Below are 21185 nucleotides of genomic sequence, written 5' to 3' on the forward strand. Positions count from 1 at the left end.
ATGACTGTGGCGTCCCGGTGGGGCTCACAGCTCCCAGAGCACGGGCAGCACCAGCCCCTGTGTCCCAGCCACAGAGGCCAGCGGGGCACCCACGCACCTGTCCTGGCACCCGTGCACCTGTCCGGGCAGAGGATGGACGAGGGGGAGAAGAGGCCCCTGCTGTCCCAGGTAAGCAGTGCCAGGGCCCTGGAGGGCTCTCTGGGCAGCTCAGAAGGCTGTGGGAGGAGGCCTGGGGCAGGGCGGAGGGGCTGGAGGCAGATCTGATGTAGAGACTGTCCCTCAAGGGGGCAAGTGGAAAGGGCTTCAAGCTTCTCCGAACCTCACGATCAGTGAGCCACTCTTCTGTCGGGAGCCTAGAGGGAGGGTGGGCCCCCAACATTCAGCACCCTTACTCTTCTCCTTGCTGAGGCCAGGGCCCCCGAGCCTGGGCTAAGTCCCTTGGAAGGCCCTGCACCCCAGACCAGGTTTGGCTGCTCCTCCCCTGCCCCAGGACCCCCTCACTGCCTGGCCCAGCACAGGTCTGCACTCACTTAGTAGGGCTGAGCTGCTCCTGGGACATGGGGCTGGATCACAGGAGGAGGCAGAAAGGGCAGGCCCCTGGGCTGGCCCCTCTGCCTGGTGGGCCCCCCTCCTGGCCCGCATGCAGAAGCCCCTCTCGTGACGACGTGTGCAGACCGACCCACACAGATGCATTCCAAACTCCCAGACTCAGGGGCAGCGGCCCCACCTGCCTGATGACTGTCCTGCAGGATAGTCGGGGGCCCTGACCCGCACCCTCCATCACACGGCAGGAGGGAGAGGCGTGCCTTTGTGGTGGTCCTTTTTCCTACCACAGACTTGCAGGCAGCTGTTGACCCCTGCTGTAAGGGAGCTAGGACCCTCACCATCCCCTCTGCTGCCTGGCCTATAGGCTGCCATGACCCTGGCATGGCAGAGTCTCTGAGTGCCCCCCCCCCGCCTCCACCGTCCAGTCCAGCTTCCTCCCCAACAGACTCTGACATCCCTCCATGAGGTCTCCTCCCTGCTGACTGTCACATGGTCTGAGTGAATCGGGTTCACTAGTGAGACCTCCCTGCTCCTCCTTTCTCTGCAGGATGCCAGGGATCAGGAGCCAGCCCGCACCAGGAGCAGCCCGCTCACTCCAATTCCCCCGGGGCCAGCGCCATGGGAGGACCAGGCCCGGGGGGAAGGCCTTGGGGGAGTCCTGGCCCACTCCCTCCCCTGCCTCAAGGGCCTGATCTTTCTGTCCAATTTCCTCTTCTCTCTGCTCAGCCTGCTGGCCCTGGCTGTCGGGCTCTGGGGCCTGGCGGTTAAGGGATCTCTGAGGACTAGATGGGGGGGCCCCCTGCCTGCAGACCCAATGCTGGGGCTGGTGCTGGGCGGGCTGGCGGTCAGCGTGGTGAGCTTGGCGGGCTGCCTGGGTGCCCTCTGCGAGAACACCTTTCTGCTGCGCTGCTTCTCTGGGGGCGTCCTTGCCTTTCTGGTGCTGGAGGCCATGGCCGGGGCCCTGCTGGTGGCCCTCTGGGGCCGGCTGCAGGATGGCCTGGAGCACATCCTGCGTGTGGCCATCACCCACTACCAGGACAGCCCCGACCTGTGCTTCCTCATCGACCAAGTCCAGCTGGGGCTGCAGTGCTGCGGGGCGGCCTCCTACCAGGACTGGCAGCGCAACCTGTGAGTCCTGGGGCCCGGGGTGAGGCGGCCAGCCCCGCGGTGGTCGGCAGGCTCTCTGGGGCTGGAGGGGAGGCGGGCCACACACACCCCTGCACGCGCACACTCACTGGTACACACACTCACCTGTGTGCGCACACTCAGGGGCACACACTTGCACGTGTACACACCTGGTGGTCAGGCAGCGGTCTCAACAGAGAAGCTCAGCCAGCAGACGTAGAAAGTCGCTCTGGGTGGGGTTGGTTCGGTAAGGACATTGTACAAGACGCCTCAGTGTCAAGTGAAAATGACGTATAGGTTAATTCAGACACCGTCCTGAACTATGACGTCACCGTTCTCCCTCCACTGTGTACGTGTGTGCATGTGTGTACACGTGCGTGCGTGTGTACGTATACGTGTGTGCGGTGTGTGTCTGTACGTGTTGTATGTTTCTGTACATGTGTGTTTAGGATCACAGGGAGACTCTTGAAAACCAGCCATTTGTCCCCAGTGGTCCAAGAGACGTGCTGGCCCTTCCTTCCATGCACCAAGCACTGTAGGAGCTTGTTCTCATTTGGTGGCCGCGGGGGACTTGGGCCGGTGGCAGCTCCTCTGGGGCCGTGATGCCGCCCAGCCTACTGGCCTCTGAGCCCCTGCTGTAGGGAGGCCCACCCTTCCAGGAGATGAGGCTGCGCGAGGGAGGGCGAGGGGAAAGCCTGCAGGTCGCAGGGCCCTGGGCACCAAAGGCCAGGGGCGCCTGGGGGCTCCCTGAGGTGGGTGACAAGAGCAGCACTCCCTCGAGGTCCTGTGAGCCCCTCCCAAGCCTCCTGCCTCCTGTCGCTGCCCAGCGCTGCCCCTCACTCCCCACCACGACACGCTGACCCTACCAAAGCCTCTGCCACTTTCTCCCACTCCAGCCCTGCTGCTCAGGCCAACTCAGCAGCATCCGTGGGGCCGGGCCTTCCTACTTCCAGCCCCCATCAAATGCCTGCCGCCTTCCAGCGTCCCACGCAGTACGCCCCTTCTAGCCCAGAGGCGTGCGTACGTGTGTGTGTATGTATGTGTGTGTACACGCAGAGGGCTACTGGCGCTGGGATGAGCTGCGGAGAGCTGAGTGCTGTGTGTGTCTGTGTGTGCACAGGTGTGTGCACGTGTGCATGGGTGCCTGCGTGCCGGTGTGGAGTCATGCTGTGTGCGTCACACATGTGCGTGCACGTGTGCATGTGAGTGCGTGCACGGACAGCGTGTGTGCCCTGGGAGGTCTGAAGGCGGGTGGGAGATGTTTGGCACGGCACTGGGGTCCCAGGCCCACAGCCCTGCCCTCTGGACTGATGCCCCCTGGGCCCTGGCAGGCACTTTAACTGCAGCTCCCCTGGGGTCCAGGCCTGCAGCCTTCCTGCCTCCTGCTGCATCGACCCCTGGAAAGATGGAGCCTCCGTCAACGACCAGTGTGGTTTCGGGGTGCTGGGCCTGGACGAGGACGCGGCCCAGAGAGTGGTGTACCTGCAGGGCTGTGGCCCCCCACTCCGCCAGTGGCTGCGCAGCCACGTCTGGACCGCGGGCAAATATGCCATCGTGGTTGTGGTGGTCCAGGGGGCAGAGCTCCTGCTGGCCATCCAGCTGGTGTGGGCCCTGGCTGTCCACAAGGGGGCAGCTGGGAGGGCGGGCCCGCCCTCTGGACCCCCAGGCCCGGTACCCCACCCTCTGCCAAATGGGCCCCCGGCTGACTGGCGGATGGGACGAAAGACCAGGACACTGGAACGGGGTCTGGGGCTGCAGGCCTCCTTGCCCCTCTCGGGGAAGGTGTCAGAGTAAACTGCCTGGACACTAGGGGATGCCCTAGTGGACCCCCAGGCCTCCTCCACCTGCCGGCCCCAGCTCCCCAGGGTCCCCTTTCCCCTGCACTGCCTGCTCACTTGCAAGCGCTGCTGGGGTCTGAGGTCCGAGTGTAAGCCCCCGCCTGACGACTTCCTGGTCAGTGTTTGCCTTCCACACAGCGTGCCCGGCAAAGCCACCTGGCCAGCAAGGAGAACTGGGGGCGAGGGGGACTGGGTGAGATGCTGCCGCCTGACCCCCACTGCAGTCCTCGCTCCCCACCCTCACCCCTGATCACTTCCAGCCGCCTCGGAGTCCCACTCACAAGCCCAGCCCTCACCACAGCCCGGCACCTGCCTTCGCCCGAGGCAGCTCCCCTCTGCTGTCCACGGTGGTGGTCCGGGGCGAGGCCCAGGCTTCTCCTTCTAGTGTGTGTGTGTTGGGGGAGTGAGGTTTACTGAGACATGTTACTCATACAATAAACTGCACCAACCCGGAGCAGCAGCACGAGGCGTTCTCACCTGTCTGCACGCCTGCGGACCCACCACCAGGTCTAGATCCGGCCCCAGCAGGTCCTTTGGCCCCTCCCTCGGCCGCTGCTGCTCGGCCTTCATTGCCTTTGGCTACTACAGCTTTTTCTGGCCTTCACATAAACAAGATCCCAGAGGCCCCTGCGCAAGAGTCGCTCTGGTCACTGCTGTGTGAACAGACCCCTACGTCCAGGTGGACGTGCGCTTGGGCAGCTCCCAGAAGATGACTGCTGCTGGGGACAGTTTCACACAGGTGTGTGTGCAGGGCTGCCCGCCTTGCCTGGGTCCAGCCGTCACGGGCCCGGGCTCAGCGCCCCATGGTTTCCTCCCCTCTCGGCCGGCCAGGCCCCGCAGCCCCTGCCACTCTGCGCCTTCACCTGGCCACTCCTGCTGAAGAGACCCCACCCTCGGGCCCTGCCCCACCAGACAACAGCCCCAGACAGATCCGTGAGGAAGGAGGACACTAATTTTATTTGAACAAGGACAGCAAGCACGGGCTGAGCTGGGAAGGTCAAGCTTCCTGCTAGTGCGATGGGTCTGGAGGGGCCTCGCTCTCCCACTGATGCCCACAGGACTCCTGCCACCCACCTCCCGCCAAGCTGGCCCAAGGGCCTCAGCCGACAGGGTCAGTGGGGACAGCTTGTCCTCACCCCTAGATGGGCAGGACAGGGGCCAGGGTGTGGGAGACACTCCTGGGAGGCCCTGTCCTCACTTTCCCTTTCCACTGGGGGAGAAGGTCCGCGGAGCTAAGCAGGGCCTGGCCACCCCAAGAGGGCATCCTGTGTGGAGGGGGTGGGCTCCTGGGGCCTGAAGCCACCGCCCTGCGAGGGTCTCCAGACACAGGGTCATCTGGACACTGGATGCCCTGGGGGGCAGGCCTCTTTGCAGGAAGCAGGAGTCGGTCGGAGCGGGCAGCGGAGGGTAGGGGCCCAGGTCAGGATCCAGGGCTAGATGATCCCGTACTGGGCCAGCTCGTGCAGCTCCAGGTGATTGAAGGCTTCCCACGGGCAGATGACAGTGATGTCTGCAGGGTGAGGGGGCCAGTGGGTCCCGGGGTGTCCTCTGGTCTACTATCCCCTCGGGGCCTGCCGTCCCAGCGGTGAGAGTACAAGTCCCAGTGCAGAGCCCCCCTACCAGGACACACCAGCTGGGGGGGTGTTGGGGGGTGCCCTGCCCAGGAAGAGAGTGGGTGCAGCAGGCCAGGCGCGGGGGAAGGAAGGGGGCTCTTGCTGCTGGGGTGAAGGCACAGCAAGAGCTTTGTTCCTTCCCAGCCCCCAAGCATGTGGTGGACCCACTGAGTAGGAACCACCCGCTTCTGTGGTGTCTGAAGCTTGATGGGGAAGAAAAGGAAAGAGACTGGGGGCAGGATCCTATATGAGCCCCTGCCAGAGAGAGCAGGGCAGCGGGTGGTGGGGGGGACCTAGGCGGACCCCCGTGGCCATCATACCTGTTCCCAGGCCTTCCATTCCCGGGATGTCGTCCCCAAACCTGCAAGGACAGAGCAGTCAGGGACAGTGGCTGGGAAGGGAGCCGAGCGGGGCCTTGCGGGCACTTGAGTGCAGGCTCCCGACAACGTGGAGTGTCTGAGTGTGTCCTGGGTGTGTCCACGGGGGCCTGTGCCTGTGAGTGCGGGACGCAAGGTGGTCGGCGGGGCCACGGCTGAGTCTCCGGGTGGCAGTGGGTAGGTGTGCTTTCCAGACCCGTTGGCAGGAACAGCAAAGGGTCTCCTGTCCCGCGACCTCCGCCCAGAGACAGGCCCAGCTCAGGCCCCTGGGAACCGACCCCCACTCGGGAGGAGGAGACTGCCTTCAGCCAGGAGAGGATGGCTGAGCCCAGCCCGACCCGACCTGCAGCCAGCCGCGCTCCCTGCGGCGCGCCCCCCAGGCGCCCCGCCCACAGCCCTGCTTACCCTTGGACGCCTTTCTTGGGGGGCTTGCTCTTGAACTGCCTGGTTTGCCGCTGCTTAAATTTGGGAGGCCCTTTCCTGGGAGTGACGGGCCCCCCGATCACCCTGGTGGCCGACCGGATCTCGGCCTTGGGTGGCTCCAGGTTCATGGCCAGGTTGGCAGAGACGCCGCAGCGACCTTTGGCTTCTGGACTCCCTCACGCTGTGGGCTGCGTGCAGACCAGGCCAGGATCCCAGTCAGCCCTCCTGCTTCTGACCCACCAGAGCAGAGGAAGCCCTGAAACATGAGACCCCCTGACCCCCCGTAAGACCCCGGCCCTTGGGAGCCCCTGCCTTCTCCACGTGGGGCTCCACTTGGAGCCAGGCACAGGAGAGCATGCTGGGTGGCCCTCAGGTGCGCCCCTTCCCACAGTCTCCCCTTCTGCATCCCCCACCCCATCCCGGGGGTGGGGCACTAGGTCTCACCCCGTGCTAACAATAAGAGTGACTTGAGAGACCGGAGGGTGGGGAGCCTGGGCAGGGGAGGGGCCTGTGTCAGGATGCGGCTCACAGCCAAGCCGCCGGGTAACCAAGGCTACAGGAGCAGTGTCTTCCCTCTGCTGGTAAATTCCCACCCCCCGCCGCTCACTGTGCTCAGAGCTAGCTCTGGGTGCCAGTCACCTACTACTGTCCTTGCACCTGCCACACAGGGTGACCCCCCCCTGCTCCCCTAGAGCCTCTCCCCAGACGCCCTAAGCCCCAGTGACCCTTGCAGGGACAGCTCAGACTCCTCTAAGCCTATTAGCAGCAGAGGGAGACTAATCCCTCAGGGGCCACTGGGAGCCCAGAAGGTTCTAGGGCTACTTACATGACACGGACATGAGCTGCTGCCCCAGCACTGGACGCCCCAGGCGCCACCCCTTGGGTCCCCTTTCTTGCCTGTGGTTTGTGGGCTGCAATGCCTGACTCCAGCCTTGGGCCACAGCCAGCTGCCCGCTGGAGCATCAGGGCTGAGACCAACCGGGAGGCCCCCATGGTCCTTTCCCCACTAAGGTTCAGCCTCTGTGCCAGGACCAACAGAAGCGGGGAGGAACCAGGGGTGGGGAGCTGGATCTGCACAGGTGTCCAAGGGGGATGGCAGCAGGCCTGGTGGTTCTGGCGGCTCAAAACCCATGACACCCACTCCTCGTAGCCCAGACAGTGCAGGCCCAGCTGGACCCCTTCCCCAGCCCCAGGCTATGGGCCTGGTATGGACAGTTCTGGGCCCTGATGAAGCTCCAACTATTAGATGCTGTCCCCATGGAAACCCATCCCCATGGAAACTGCTGCCTGACCTACCCCGGCCCAGGTCTCAGCCCACTCAAGTTGCTTGAGCGTGTGTGGCCCGAGGCTCCGAGACCATTGCTGGTCTGGGGGACAGCCTGCACCAGCACTGTTCGACATGCGGAACAGAGGAGGTGACAGGCTGGGCATCCTCTCTGAACAGGGCAGTAGCTGGACTCCCACAGAGCCTGACCTCAGAATGATGGAGAAAAGCCCGCCAGCTTCCCACCCACTGGGCAGAGGCCCTTGGGTAAGTGGCCGTCAGGACAGACAACCTGGGAAAGGCACTACTCACCAGGTACTGAGGCAGGTCTCGGGGGCCACAGGTGTGTGACAGGCTTCCCTCGGCAAGCTGCCGGCGGGGCATTTATCTCACTGCTGGGTAAGCTGATTAGGGCTGTGCCCTGACACCACACTAATGAGACTGTGGGGTGGGCACCCCCACAGAGGACTCCCTGAGACAGGGGGAGGGGCTCGAGCGAGGTCAAGGGCCTGAAGGAAGGACGAGCCAGGGACAGGGCCAGGGCAGGCAAGGGACACGGGATCACGGACAGACGAAGGAAAGAGCTCTCATCTCTGAGTGAAGACAAAACAGCACTGGCCGCTGTGCTGGACCTCCCCCTTTCAGTCCTGACTGCTGAGCGACTTGCCTTTGTGGCCCCCAAAGCCCTGTATGGCCTCGTCCAATCCACTTCTTTGGCCTCACTTCTCATCCCTCCCTCTTGCTGTGCTCCAACAAGCCCCTTCCACCCCAGGGCCTTTGCACCTGCTGCTCCCACATGCTGCATTTTGTACACCTCTCCCCTTTCCTCTAGCTCCCTCCTCCTGGGACTTCAGAAATCTGCCCCAGCATCATATCCACGCAGAGTATCTTTTACAAATACATGACTTTGAGGAAAATACAGTAAACCTCTTCCTACAGCCCCAAGATAAACCACCTTTATGTTGCAGGTGCTTTCTGGGGCCCTAAGCACACCAAGCTTGGCTGTGCTTTTGTCTGTGGGGAAAACCTTTCCCTTCCTGGGTCATTTTCAGATCTGTTGGAGGATAGCAGATGCTCTGAATTTGGGTCTAACCAACTTATCACCAGAATCACATTTTTCAGAACCAACCAAAACTCTCCTTCTGGGTGACACCCACTAACTGGCCAAGGTGACAGCATATGCTGCTGGGTGTGTCTGTCCACAGGCATTAGCACAGTGGCACATCTTGTGGCCGTGTGGTTTCGTTCCCTTGTCCAAAGATCTGTCTCCGGGGGAAATGCTGGTTGTATATTGAAGGTCTCTACCTGGGAAGGCCTGTTTATCAGCTCAAATCCCTTGTGAAGTCATTTCCCTTAAATGGGAGGAAATAAAACAGGCATAAATTCCTTTAACCCCTACCTGTCCAGGAAACCAGTATCAGAGCTTGGAATTGTTGGGTGCCAGGGTGGGGGAGGCAGACGAAGTGGGAAAATTTCCATGGATGAAGGTGAGCAGGAGATGGGGTTGGGCAGTGAGGGCCCTAAGAAAAAGTCCTACTCTAACCAATGGTCCAAGTGGCCCAGTCAGCAGCCAAGAACCAGACCAGTCTGATGCTAGGAGGCTGGTTCCAGGGCTAACGCCTGAGGCCTCCCGGTCCCTTGGCCCCGGCCAACTGCCTTGGGAGCTGCTAAGTGGGTCAGAAGGGCCGGTGGGTGGGGAGGGACTGCCTGCAGCTGGATGAATGGGACACCTCCCAGGCTGTCTGCCAAGGGTTTGGCCAACGGCAACTTCACTGGACCAGATGGTCCTCCCTCTGCTGCACCACTGAGAGTAACCAGAGCTAACCTTTGGGCAGGACTGCTGGGATGCTGGGACATGGAAGGGGCCCCTGGGGTAACTGTCACATGAACAGTCAAGGAAATGGGTCCAGCTTCACCCTCACAGGTACCCAGTGGGCTGACGATGACTGTGTGCCTGCCTTCACCAATGAGGTGACACAAGCCCTACAGAGAACGACACGGAAGCCTCCTGTCTAGCCACCTCAGAGAACTTATTTACTCCCACGGAAAGTCCACAAACACTTCTTCCCGTTCCCGCACAAAGGGGCCGTGGAAAAAGGAGGCCGTGCTGCGTCCCCGGGAGGAGGCTGTCTGGGTGAGGGCTCAGCCTCCACTCCTCACGCGGAGCTGGATTTCCATCCGGATGAAGGCCTTGAGGTTCTCGTCAGCCACGTGCTCCTCCAGGGCGGCCAGGGCCCGCTTCCCGCCGTCCTGGTAGTGCTGCAGCAGCGCGTCTGCGTACTCCACCCACACACAGTTGGGGCAGCCACTCATGCAGCAGTTTGTGGGGGGCTGGAGCTCAGGCGGCGGTGGGTACCGGGGCTCGGAGGGGCCCCCGCCAGGCAGGGAGGACTTCGGCTGCCCAGTGTCGGCTGCACCTGCTTGGGAGCCCACCTCCGTATGGTCCTTCCCGAACTCTCTGGGGCCGTCATGCACTCCAATACTGTGAAGAATGCTGCCGCCCCTAGGCAGCCTTTGGCACCAGTCCCAGCTGGAGGGTGGCCCCTAAGGATGCAGATAAGCACATGAGTCTCCAGGAAGCTGGGGAGGCCCGGCCTGTCTCCAGCTCTCCAGCTCTGGGGAAGTTTCAGCCTCCTGACACTGGAAGGGGGCTCCATGGCCTTTTCTGCTCCCTCAGTTTCTGTGTGACTTTAGACTAGTTACTTCACCTTGAGACTCAGGTTCCCATCTGTAAAACGGAAGTGACTGTTGGTACAAGGTGATGTAGGATTCATGGGAAGCTCTGGGTTCGGGGCCTGGCACTGGGGGTGCACTCCTGCAGTTGCCTGGTGGGTGGAAGCCTAGGAGATCCAGCCCTCACAGCCACCTCTCTGGCCAGCCACTATGGCTGCACCCCTGCTCGCTAACCATCCTGACTAATCACATCACCCCTTCATCCCTGTTTCCCTCTGTAACAAGAGGAGCCCAGGCCCCTAGGTCATCCTCAAGGGCCCTGTGGGCAGCCCTTCCCAGTCTACCCAAGAAGGTCCCGTGGGCAGCCCTCTCCCCGCTCCAGCCCCGGTCCCCTTCCCTGCACTGTCTCCAGGGAACTGAACACTAGTTGACACAGCCCACACTTATTTCTCTAACTCCTCCTGTGAGGAGCGTCAGCTCCTTGTTCACTGCGGCTTCCCCAAAGGGCTCGCGCACAGCAGGCGCTCAACAGGTACTGCCGCACGAGAGGACAAGCTCAGAACCCGCCCGTACCACCCTGGCTCTGCCCAGCGGCCGAGCGCCCCTCCTGCACCCCAGGCGCGGACACAAAGGGCAGGGGGCGGTCCCTGCAGGCGGGCGGGACTACTCGGTCCCTGCGGGGCCCGGCCTCCCGAACGCAACCCGGGCCCCTGCCCTGCTCCTACTGGTACTTGCCGGGCCCCGCGCAGCAGCGGCCGCCGCCCGGCCTCCCAGGGACAAGCTCCGGAGCAGCATCGCCTGAGGCGCGGCCCATGGCGCGTGCGCGCCCCAGTCGGCCCCAGTCGGCCCCGCCCAAGCCGTCAACGGCGGCCGCCCTGGCCAATCCTGACCCTCCAGGGATCTGCACCGCCCCCCTCAAAGGGCGCGAGGCGGAGCGCAGGAAGCGGAAGTGACGGGAACCGGGCGGGACTGTGCGGGAGTGCGGAAGTGGCTTCGCCGCGGGGTGTCGGGCCTGGGAATGGCGCGAGCCCGGCGCGAAGCGGCGGCGCCCGCCGGGACGGCGGGGCATGGGACCCGGGGGCGACGGCAGGGCCGGCTGCAGCAGCAGCTGGGGAAGCGACGCTCGGCGCCGCGGCCGGGGCCGCGCAGGTGGGTGCAGGTCTCAGCGCACTGAAGACTCCCCGGGGCCTCTCCCGCGGCCGGCGGCAGCCGGGTGAGTGGAGGCGCGAGGGAGTCTACGGGGTGGCGCTTGCCACCTTCCAAGTGCCGTCAGTGCCGTCCTGGACGAGCTCCGGGAGCGCCTCGCCCAGAGTCCTGCGAGGAGCCAGTTCAGGGACAGCCTCCGGGCTGGTGAGGACGAGAGCAGAGGCCGTGCTCCTTTGACCCGCACGCACCACAGCGGCCAGGGTGGCCTGTGAAGTTTCTTTGTCTAGGCCCAGCTTCGGCTTCTCTGGTTCTGCTTTTGCTTGACTTGGGATGTGTCTCACCCTCGTGTTCTCCTTCCCAGCGAAGAGAAGAAGAAAGTGGATTGCAAACCCAAGAACCAGGACGAACAGGAAATCCCTTTCCGGCTCCGGGAGATTATGAGGAGCCGCCAGGAGATGAAAAACCCCATCAGTAACAAGAAGAGGAAGAAAGAGGGTAATGTTCAGGCCCGTGCCGGGGGTAATACAGCCTTGTGTGTTCGAATCCATTTAATTGCCCAAGTGTTCAACGGCGTTTCAGGCAGAGGAAGTCGGCCAGGCCCCAGCAGTCCGAGGAGCCTGCAGAGGACTGAGGGAAGGCTGGTGTCAGGGCTGGCGGCAGGTGGCAGTGTGGTTTCAGGTCAGGCTCCAAAAGGAGCCCCTGGGCCTCATGGGCAGAGGTGGGAGTGTTGACTCCCCTCCCCTCTCCTTCCCAGGAGTGCTGGAGAGCCATCAGAGAGGATGGTAGATTCAGACTTAGTAGAAAAAAAAATCACTGTGTAACAAGTGAGGGAGTGAGGTTGGACACTGCAGGTCGATGAGGCTCTTGCAAGTGAGAAATGGTGGTCCCATGGACCAGAGGGCAGAAACGATGGTGGAGAGAAGTGGATGGTTTCCAGAGGTTACGGAGGGAATTGATCAGATGCCCTGAGAAGTGCCCCCTTCCCCCAAGGCCAGGCAGGGTGCCCACCTGTCGGCCTCTGCCAGGGGTAACACCCTGGCTGCTGGGGAATGGAGTCCAGCGTGTTTGCATTTTGTGTACATGTATAGGTGTTTGTTTCCCAAATGTAGGGCTGATTTTGCAACAATGGGGTTTTGTAATGTCTCTGTAAACCTTAGGCTTTTCGTTGAGGGTTAGATGGCTGCCAAAGGGATAGTGAAATGAAGAGTTGAGGATGGGGAGGGATAGAGGAGGTCGCTGGCCCAGGTGGGAGGGGGACATTCTGAATCGCATTCTACTGAATCAGCCGTTTTCCTGGTTAAGTTACTTAAAAGATAAAGGCTTACACACTTGGTAAAATTAAATAGTTCTGAGCGGTATGAGGTGAGGGGTAGCCTCCGGCCCCGTCTCTGAGTCTTGCTCCCTCCCCGTCTGTTTTCTTGTGAGCCGTCCCAGAGGAAACAGTGTGTATTTTCACACATTTACTGTGTAAAAGCTGCACCTTAGTTCTGTACGTTGTTTGGTGTCCTAGGTTTTCTCTTCCAGTGGATTTTGTAGATCTCTCCACATCCCTTCCCCATCTCTGCCCTGCAGCGGAGCGGTGACGTCTCTGGGTGAACACGGGAATTCACTCATTCAGCCACCTATTGATGAACACTTAGGTTGTTTTTTGCTTCCTTTTCCAGCCGAGCTGCGGGGGACACCTATGACCTGTCGGGGGCCCCGGGCTGGCGGCTCGGATGCTTTTTAGCTCCTGCTTGAGCCTAGTCTACCCTTCCTGTCGCCCCGGGAGGGGAGGTGAGCCTGGGCAGCCAGCCTGGCACCACCTGCTCCCTCCTCCCCTACGACCCGCCCTTCTGAAGTCTCCCTGTGTCCTCAGCCCAGGTGGCCTTTAGGAAGACGTTGGAGAAGGAAGCAAAGGGAGAGGAGCCGGACATCGCCGTCCCGAAGTTCACGCAGAGGAAGTGGGAGTCCGATGGCGCCTATGTGCGGCGCATGGAGCAGGAGGCCCAGCATGTGCTGTTCCTCAGCAAGAACCAGGCCAGCCGGCAGCCCGAGGCACGGGCAGCTCCCCGGAAGGAGAAGTCAGAGCGGAAGAAGGCGTGAGTGGGGCTGGAGAGGTTGGGGGTCCAGCCGCGTGCACGACTGTCTCCTGCAGTGACAGCATCTTGTTGCGGGTGGGCACCCTCCCCCACCATGTGATTCAGGGAAAGCACAGACCTGGCAGTCGGCAGTGTTTCTCTCTGCACGGGACCTGCTTAACCTCGGCTCCAGCAAGGCTCTGAACCCACGGAACCCCGAAGGCCTGGTTTTGTCTGTGCCTGTCTCTGGAAAGCATCAGGGGTCTACGAGCTGAGAGGGGCCGAGGGCCGCTGTCCACGCAGGTCGGGTACAGGGAACCAGTAGCAAGTGGGGCTCGGTGCCCTCCCAGGAGGGCCTGCTGGCCGCTGGGGGATGTTGGTTTCCAGGGTTCACCTTTCACCTGAAAGAGCTTTGAAAGCCTATAGCTGTGTCATTTGCACGAGTTCTGTGACCTCTCAGACTCAGCTGGTGGGAGAAGTGGAGACACTGGCACCTGCATCTTGGGGCTCACGGGAGATCGGAACCAGGAGGAAGCCCTCCGCGAGCTGCAGCTCCCTGGCCCACCTCTGCCCTCAACCCAGTCTCCACCTCCCTGAGCCTGCCGGTGGCGGCTGGGGTGGTGGTCTCAGCAAACAAGTGCTTTTGGAGATGGATTTTTATCTTTCCTGCAACATTTTTTTCTCTTTTTTTGTGATGGAGGTACCCGGGATTGAGCCCAGGATTGCCTGCATGTTACGCGTGTGCTCTGCCACTGAGTTGTTACCCGCCCCCACTCACTGCAACTTTTGACATGAACCAGACCAAGCTTTCACCAGAAATTTCTGTAAAACTTGTGAACACTGGATTGTTTTCAGCTTTGTGGATTCTCCCCGTGTCTGAATCATACGTGTAGTCATATTAGCCAATGAAAACTCCAGCACAGCAGACGCATCCCGGGTACCACCCAAAGCCACAGTGATCTCTAAAACTCATTGAACGTTGATTCCAGTCACATTAAGGGGCCACATCACATGTGCCACCGGGGCTCTGCTGTGGAGCGTCCCTTGTGGGCAGGGGGTGATCTCTGCCTCCTCCTGAGTCCAGTGAGATGAGAGGAGTGTGAACGGCCCTGCTCTCTTCCCAGGTTCCAGCAGCGGCGGCTGGAGAAGGCCCGGCAGAGGAGGGAGGAAGAGGCCGCAGAGAGGCTGGAGCAGGAGCTGCTCCAAGGTGCTCTTCCCGCGGCAGTCGTCAGCCCTGGTTCTGGGGGCCGGGGTGGGGTGCAGGTGCCCGTGTCTCCCGGGGCTGGTGGCTGGGCGGGCAGTGGCGCCGGGTGCCGGGACTGCAGTGGCTGTCTCTGCCCCTCCAGATGTGGTGAAGTTTGGTGAGGTGGTGCTGCAGCCCCCGGAGCTGACTGCCAAGCCCAGGATGAGCATGAGCAGGGGCCAGGTAAGCAGGGGCAGGGTGCTGGCCTGTTTGCCCCCCAGTGCTGCGTGGCCCAGAGCACACAGGACCTGTACCGCATTGTCCCTGGGCTCAGGGTCTTTGCTGTCTCCCCTCCCTCCCACAGCTGTGCCTCCACTTCCCTGGCTCTGCTCCTCAGCCTGGCGGGAGAGCACTGATGCTGGAGAAGTTCCTGAGCCCTGGCACCGCATCCCAGCCCCAGAGCACCTCGCCAGCCCGGCAGCGGATCGTGGTGGAGGAGCGAAAGCGGGCCGTGCAGGCCTACAGGGCGCTAAAGCAGCTGCAGCGGCAGCAGCAGGGGCCTCAGCCATCGGGGTCACCCCGGCCCGCTTCCAGGAAGACGCCAGAGACACGCCTGCAGTGGTGAGGGGCCAGAGCTGCTGCCCCTGGGTCGGGCGAGACGGGCAGGTGCCTGTGGTCGAGTGTCCGTTCCCTGGAACACATCCTGGCCCTCAAGCTGGGGAGAGGGCTCCAGTTTTTTTCTCCCTAAAGATTCCTATTTCGTGAGTGGCCATCTGTCGGGCCCATGTCTCACATCGGGTGTCGTCTGTCCCCTGAGCCCCTGTAGGTGGGGACCGTGCTGAGGCGGAATGTAGCCAGCATCGTTCCCCTGAGCCTAGCATCGCTCACAGCTTTGTTCCGAACACACAGGTCCAGGCTGAGACAACTCAGGGCCACTTTAGGGAGCACTAGTCCCACAGTCCTGTCCCTTAAATGCCAGTTAGCTGTAGGCGCTGCTGATGCAGGCTGACTAAATCAGTAGCTAAGGCTCTGCTGGACTTGGCAGAGCAGCTGGGCTAGGGCCGGGCCGGGCCAGGCAGGCAGCGTGCACACACGGGGCTGGGGCAGCAGCTGCCCCGCCTCCACCTGCTCACAGGCGCTGCCGTCACAGCCCCTGCGGAGGCAGCTGCAGCCACACCAGCTTTTGTTCCGTGTGGAGACTGACGCCAGCCACACTGAGGTCTGGGGAGGGTGGCGGGCCCGTCCTTGCGGACGGGAGCCCGGCCTGGGACTCCCTGTGGTTGGAGGGCCACGTGAGGCCCTGCCCTTGGCAGGGCCTGCTGAGGTGTGCTTCTCCCCCTGATGCCAGAGGAGGGCACGCCTGGGCTCAGCATCCAGCCCAGATGTGGGTGCCGGCAAGAGAGCAGGGGTGAGGCTTTCAGGCAGTCCAGCATCGAGGGATGGTGTTGGGCTGTGCATACCCCCGCTGGAGAAGAACAGCCCCCGGGCTCCCTCCCCGCTCGCAACAGCTCGGGCTCCTCCGGCCGGCAGAGGGGCGCAGACAGCTGGGTGAGGCAGGGCCAGGCCACGGCGCTGATGAGTGTGGAGCTCTGTGGGCTCTTACCCTTCCCCGAGTTTGCGTTCTATGTAGTGGAGTTTATTTTCTAATTCAAAGATTTAATTTGTGAAGCGGTGCCTAGAATCAGGACTGTCGCCCTCTCAGGGGTGTATTTCCTGGTGGCAGGTGGTCCTGGCCCCTGCCTGGGGTGGCCAGGCAGGGGCTACCATGCAGTGCTCAGGACTCGCCCCCGTCACGTGGCAGCTGGGGTGGGCAGCACACCTCTTGCTCGGTGCTGGCATCCTTTTTAGGGCTCCAAGGTGGGCAGGGCAGCTAGAGCAAGGGGTGAGGGGGGTCGCTGAGAAATGCCTTTGCTTCCTGGATGCGTTGCAGGTGTGCTGTGGTTGTGGGGGTGAGGAAGCAGGTTTTGGTGAGGGAAATTTGCCTCTGGTTACGTGAAATACGGGAATTATGTCACCTCAGGCCCCTGCAAGAGTGTTCCTAAAACTGGCCAGCTCAGCCCAGGCTGGCTTTACTGTTAGAGACATCACCAGGCCAGGGTCGCACTTTAGAGCTGGACCCCAGGCTGGATGTCACTGCTCAGAAATGGAGCCCAGACTAGGGTTACCCTGAGACAGAGCCCAGGTGGGATCAACCATTCACGACGCCCAGCCCAGATTAAGGGTGTTGACCTTAAAAATTAAATGAGATCTTTAGCCAAAATGAGTCTGTTTGGAATGAGAGAAATTGCAGTTTGGAACAAGCAAACTGGCAAGTTGGAGAAGACAAAGGGAGGGTGAGCTTTTATTAGGCTTTTGGAGGAAGTTGGAGGGCTGTGGCGGTTTTCCATCAGCTGCAGTCAGCGGGCAGCTTGTTGCTGGCTTTCTTGCTGCTGGGTCTGTGGGCTGTGGCCAGGGGCACCAGAGCCCTCCCTTCGAGGCTTCCCGACCCCATTCTGATTTAACTTTCCTTCGTTCGTTTCCACATTTCTCCCGTTGGATCAAGATATTTCTTGGAGAGCATCCCTGATCAGTTTTAGTGGAATTGTGTTTCGTCCCTCAGCGCCAGGAAGGACCTTTCCTGGATGGCATGTCCCACGTCAGAGGGAAGTGCATGGTGATTGGAAGCCACATGAAGCCATGTTTGAGTAACAAGGAAGGCAGAAAGGGGGCTTTCAGCAACTTTCACTCTTAGAGTCCTGCCTTGTGAAGGTACAAGCATCAGCAGCCATCTGAGGGCATCGAGCCGGCACTCTCTTCAGCGTGTCCTTTCTGCAGGGGGTTGAGAAGCAACAGGTACAAAATTTTAAAATAACTTGGCAAAGCAGAATGAAAAGTAATAGGACACCCAATTTGTGTGATGGTTCCAAACCGTGGCGCTGGACCTGAAGGTAGCCAGCTGGACGAATCACGGGACCGGGGAGAGTCATCTTGTGTAACTCGGTTTCTGCTTCTCCAAAGGTGTTTGTCCGGGCGGTGTTTGCGACTGTGCAAATGCCCCCTTGTTCGGCAGGCAGGAAGTCGGGCTGCGTGGGTGTCTGAAACTGCGTCAGCCAGTGAGTCGGGTGCAGGTTGTTGGCTGCAGAGCCAGCCGGCTCCCTGACGCTAGGGGGAGATTTCTGACGTGCTCATTGGCGCTTACTCTGACCCAAGCGGGAAAGGCCAGTTGGGTTTTGATGAGAGCTGGCCAAACGACATAGACTTGAAACACTTGACCGATATAGTGCGTTTCCTGACAGCTCTGAAACTCAGTGAGTGTTCCTTTCCCTTGGGATCTTAGCCACGGAGGTGGCAGTGGCCTGTCTCTGGAAAAGCTTCAGATGGAAAAGCGTTCAGTGAGAAAACACGCCAACCACTGGCAAGACATGCTTATACCCACGGGATGGTGGGCAGCTCTGTGAAACCCACTTGCCAAACCTCAAATGGCCCACCAGGCGACTTGGAGTGCCTGGGAGGGAGCAGTGTGGACTGTTGTTCTGGATTGTATTTTGGAAACATATATGGACACCAACCCCGGATCCAGCAATGCTGCATAATGTTTATCTGACGTCATCTGCTGAGAATGCATTGCTGGGAAAGCAGCGTGGACGTCTGCACACTGGCGCTGAAACTCACAGCAGCAGCGCGTCCACCTGCCCCTCGCGTCCCCCGCAGTCTGGGCAGGAGGGCGTGGCCTGTTCGCCCTGTGGGAAGGGCACCGAGCGTCGCCAATCCAGGCTCTTTGTCCGTGGCTTGCCGAGCTTGGTTGGAGATCCAGCTGCTGGCATTGTCTCTGTGCTCCGAGGCAGGGCCGTTCTATAGTAGGGGGGCTGAGCCCCGAGAATGGCATCAGGACCCACAGAGGCGGAGAGAAGTTCATCCCCAGTCTGGAGGGTTGTTTCTTGGAGCCGATGAAGAGGGGAGCTTGGAAAAGCTCCTCATTCCTTGGAGTCCCGGCCCTGGGAGGTGGGAGGACATTGGGTGACTGAAGGTGAATGCAGCGTCCTGGGTTCTAGCAGTCTTTCTCCCAGTGTGCTGGCCTCGTACAGCAGTGACAGGCTGGGAGAACTGCTGAGGGGACTCTGTGGAAGCTGGATGTTTTCTTGGTGGAATCGTCTGGAGTGCAGGCTAGTTGGTGTGCCAGAACAGCTAAGTCTGGAGTGCGCCTAGTTTTCCGTTCTGTCCTGATCCTTGTTAATGAACGTGGAGTTGAAGGCTGCCCCGGGGGTTCCATATCCACTGGGAGACCAGAATTCTGAAAAACAGTCGAGTTGGCCTGTGATATTCTGATTTATAGTAGGTAAATATTTGGTTTTCATCCCCATTTCTGGCCCAGAGCTCCTAAAACCCCTGGAATTTTCTGTGATGGGAGCAACAAAGGTGTCTCTTGTTGGGTGAATGGGTTGCTTTTGGACTCCACCTAAGGATGGGGGGCTGGCTGCCAGGAGGACCAACCAGGTGATTAGAGGGTCTGAACTTTCCAGTCCCAGCTTCTCCCCACCGCCCAGCCTCCAGGGAGGAGAGTGGACCTGGAGGTCGGATTAGTGGTTTACTCAATCATGAGACCCTAAAGGACAGGGTTTGGAGAGCTCCGGGTTGGTGGACATGGAGGTCCGGGGAGAGGGGTGCACTGGAGAGGGCCTGGGGCTCTGCCCCGTTGCTGTGTGTTGCCCTGTGTATCCCTCCACCTGGCTGAGTCGTGCTCTGTAATGAACCGGGGATCTAGTAAGGAACATGCCTCCCTGAGTTCTGTGGGCTGCTCTAGCAAGTACATTTGACCTGAAGAGGGGTCGGGGGAAGCTGATTTGTGGCTGGTTTTTCAGCACAGGTAACACCTGACCCTATGGGACACTGGGCAGAACGGTCTCCCTGACGATGAAAGCTGTCCCCGACTTCTCATGTGTCATCAGCGACGTTACATGCTGTCAGCATTTACCCAATTGGGGGGGGTGCCGCCAGAAACATAGCCAAACCCAGGCCACCGGGGGCATCCTGTCCTGTGGGGAATCCTGGAAAGTGCAAAAACTTGCCTGAGAACCAAAAAAGAAATACAAAAAACGAAATGAAAATAAAACCCTCAAAAGCCAACAAAACAAAAAATTAAATGTTCTTGAAATTTTTAAAGCCTATAACATTTGGCCTAGGAAAACTGATTTTAATTGGGGGAGGTCAGTGGCCATAAAAGAAAAATCAGAAACAATGACATACATGTTTATGTTTCATATCCAAACATCACTCCCCTGTGGGCGCCACCTGCCACGGCCAAGGTGGAGCTGCTGGTAGACTGTGTGCCGCCCAGGGGGCTGGCTTTGTGATGCTCGGGATATTCAGCCGCCAGACATGCCTGTTACCTGGGTCACAGTGTCAATGCTGTGTTTAAGGGGCTCCTTTCACATGGTCACCCCCTTTTTGTTGCAAAATGGAAGAACAGTTTGGGAAGCCTTAAGGAATTTGCTGTCTCAGCTTCCCCTCCTGGGTCTCACAGATGCTAATAAAAACAGTACATTAATTAACAGGAGGATGGAGAGGCCCAGGGGAGAGTCAAGGGACTTGTCTCAACACAGTGGAAAATTTTAAAGGGCTGTTGAGAAATGAGACGGACAAAGCAAATGCTGAGAGGTGGAACAAAGCACGGAGGAGTGGGGAAGGGAAGTCGTGGGACTCGGAGCAGGATGGAAATGTTTGGGCGGTTGTTAAGAAGTGTGATGAATAAAACAGACATTGATAGGGTTAAAGCAAAGATTTTTATAGAGTGCTACCTAGGCTGGGCAGCCAAAGGGACCTGCTGGCCCCCAACATTAAAGGGCCCCAAACAAGTCCACTCTGTTTACCCCATTTTGGAGAAATTTAAAAGCCAGAAGGCAGAGACCACTGAGAAACCCAACCAGCAGCTGCTTGGGGCAAGTTAAGTCAATCAACTAAGGTGAAGCTTGTGCCTGACTGGCTGAAGGACGTTCTCACACCTGGTCTTGTAAAACAGGGCGTGTAGCTCTGCCCTTCAGGACATGCTAAGTGGGGACCAGTGAGGCTGGCTCAGTAGGAGCTGGGGTGCTGGCCCCGGGCGGAGCCTGGACTGGGGCTCACGGCAAGAGCTTGTGATCACCTGCCACGAGGGCTGCTGGGACCTTGGATGAGGGAGCTTCCACTCATGGGGTGTCTGCTGCCTTGCTCCCTGACCCAAGTTAACGCCGCCCCGACGGCTGAAGGCTGTGAAACGATCTTCAACGCCAAGAAGGCTACAGTGTCTGGGACGGTGTCAGAGAAACGCTCTAACGGACAGCGGTGCTCAGAGCTGTCCCATGCACAGATGGCAGTGGACGTGGTTTACGGCAGCCCATGCCGGCCAGGGACTACAGGCGGAGCCTCTTCGCCCGGGGCTGCCTGGATCTGCACGAGGTGATGCTGGGTTCTGCTGTCACTTGGGCAGGGCCCTGTAGACAGTTCATTAAACTGTCTCAAATCACTGATATTTAAAAACTCGATTTTTCTTTCACTCATTTTTAACCACCAAGTGAATTATCTTTAACATACTGTTACATACTTGTATTTTATACGAGTAATATATACATTTTATGTAAACGTTTTATATAAATAAGAGGACCTGTCTACACGTCATAAGCATTTATGTTTCGTATACTTTTAAGCATCTGGGCATCTCTAAGTGAAGCCACACCCGGTGGCATCCAGGGCCTCAGGGAGGCCACAGAGAAGGGCAGCCCACCGCCATCTGCACCCAGTTCAGCTTCCATCAGGAGACGGCAGAGCAGAGGCACAAAGCCCGACCCTCCACTTAAGAATGTGCTGGGAAAAAAAAAAAAGAATGTGCTGGACTGCCTGTAACCAACCTCACGTCCTGGGCGAAGTGGTGGCTCGACAGTCATCTCTGCGCCCCGGAGGTCTGTCTCACCATGGGTGCTGGCGC

At 59.9% G+C, this 21185-nt stretch overlaps 4 protein-coding genes across 5 annotated transcripts; 2 read left to right on the forward strand and 2 right to left on the reverse strand.

The window, feature by feature from the left end:
- Positions 1-3946, forward strand: TSPAN10 (tetraspanin 10). Of its 2 annotated transcripts, none has more exons than XM_031675929.2 (3): positions 1-168; positions 1094-1674; positions 3003-3946. In XM_031675929.2, exons 1-3 carry the CDS (start codon positions 1-3, stop codon positions 3463-3465), a joined length of 1212 nt encoding a protein of 403 aa, XP_031531789.2. In that variant the 3' UTR covers positions 3466-3946. The 2 variants fall into 2 exon arrangements, with proteins under 2 accessions (XP_031531789.2, XP_072796194.1); XM_072940093.1 differs by having other exon boundaries at positions 46-168; positions 3034-3946.
- A 533-nt stretch (positions 3947-4479) lies between these two features.
- Positions 4480-9047, reverse strand: PDE6G (phosphodiesterase 6G). The gene is made up of 4 exons (XM_031675926.2): positions 7499-9047; positions 5905-6110; positions 5443-5483; positions 4480-5019 (listed from the first exon to the last, which is right to left on the reverse strand). The coding sequence occupies exons 2-4, from the start codon at positions 6048-6050 to the stop codon at positions 4943-4945; spliced, it is 264 nt and encodes an 87-aa protein (XP_031531786.1). The 5' UTR covers positions 6051-6110; positions 7499-9047; the 3' UTR covers positions 4480-4942.
- A 150-nt stretch (positions 9048-9197) lies between these two features.
- Positions 9198-10739, reverse strand: OXLD1 (oxidoreductase like domain containing 1). Its single transcript, XM_031675923.2, has 2 exons — positions 10595-10739; positions 9198-9730 (listed from the first exon to the last, which is right to left on the reverse strand). The coding sequence occupies exons 1-2, from the start codon at positions 10652-10654 to the stop codon at positions 9329-9331; spliced, it is 462 nt and encodes a 153-aa protein (XP_031531783.1). The 5' UTR covers positions 10655-10739; the 3' UTR covers positions 9198-9328.
- Positions 10740-10819: 80 nt separating this feature from the next.
- CCDC137 (coiled-coil domain containing 137) lies at positions 10820-19853 on the forward strand. The gene is made up of 6 exons (XM_072939837.1): positions 10820-11008; positions 11367-11500; positions 12864-13086; positions 14190-14272; positions 14412-14491; positions 14613-19853. Exons 1-6 carry the CDS (start codon positions 10878-10880, stop codon positions 14871-14873), a joined length of 912 nt encoding a protein of 303 aa, XP_072795938.1. The 5' UTR covers positions 10820-10877; the 3' UTR covers positions 14874-19853.
- The last annotated feature ends 1332 nt before the right edge of the window (positions 19854-21185 follow it).

The sequence above is a fragment of the Vicugna pacos genome, chromosome 16 (genome assembly GCF_048564905.1).
Source record: "Vicugna pacos chromosome 16, VicPac4, whole genome shotgun sequence".
NCBI classification, from domain to species: domain Eukaryota; kingdom Metazoa; phylum Chordata; class Mammalia; order Artiodactyla; family Camelidae; genus Vicugna; species Vicugna pacos.

Coding starts and splice junctions, on each gene's coding strand:
- TSPAN10 (XM_031675929.2), top strand. CDS start 1: ATGACTGTGGCGTCCCGGTGGGGCTCACAGCTCCCAGAGCACGGGCAG. Junction 169..1,093: donor AGAGGCCCCTGCTGTCCCAG/GTAAGCAGTGCC, acceptor CTTTCTCTGCAG/GATGCCAGGGATCAGGAGCC. Junction 1,675..3,002: donor CAGGACTGGCAGCGCAACCT/GTGAGTCCTGGG, acceptor GGGCCCTGGCAG/GCACTTTAACTGCAGCTCCC.
- PDE6G (XM_031675926.2), bottom strand. CDS start 6,050: ATGAACCTGGAGCCACCCAAGGCCGAGATCCGGTCGGCCACCAGGGTG. Junction 5,484..5,904: donor CCCAAGAAAGGCGTCCAAGG/GTAAGCAGGGCT, acceptor CTGTCCTTGCAG/GTTTGGGGACGACATCCCGG. Junction 5,020..5,442: donor AATGGAAGGCCTGGGAACAG/GTATGATGGCCA, acceptor CTCACCCTGCAG/ACATCACTGTCATCTGCCCG.
- OXLD1 (XM_031675923.2), bottom strand. CDS start 10,654: ATGCTGCTCCGGAGCTTGTCCCTGGGAGGCCGGGCGGCGGCCGCTGCT. Junction 9,731..10,594: donor CCGCTGCTGCGCGGGGCCCG/GCAAGTACCAGT, acceptor CTGCATCCTTAG/GGGCCACCCTCCAGCTGGGA.
- CCDC137 (XM_072939837.1), top strand. CDS start 10,878: ATGGCGCGAGCCCGGCGCGAAGCGGCGGCGCCCGCCGGGACGGCGGGG. Junction 13,087..14,189: donor AAGTCAGAGCGGAAGAAGGC/GTGAGTGGGGCT, acceptor CTCTCTTCCCAG/GTTCCAGCAGCGGCGGCTGG. Junction 14,492..14,612: donor TGAGCATGAGCAGGGGCCAG/GTAAGCAGGGGC, acceptor TCCCTCCCACAG/CTGTGCCTCCACTTCCCTGG.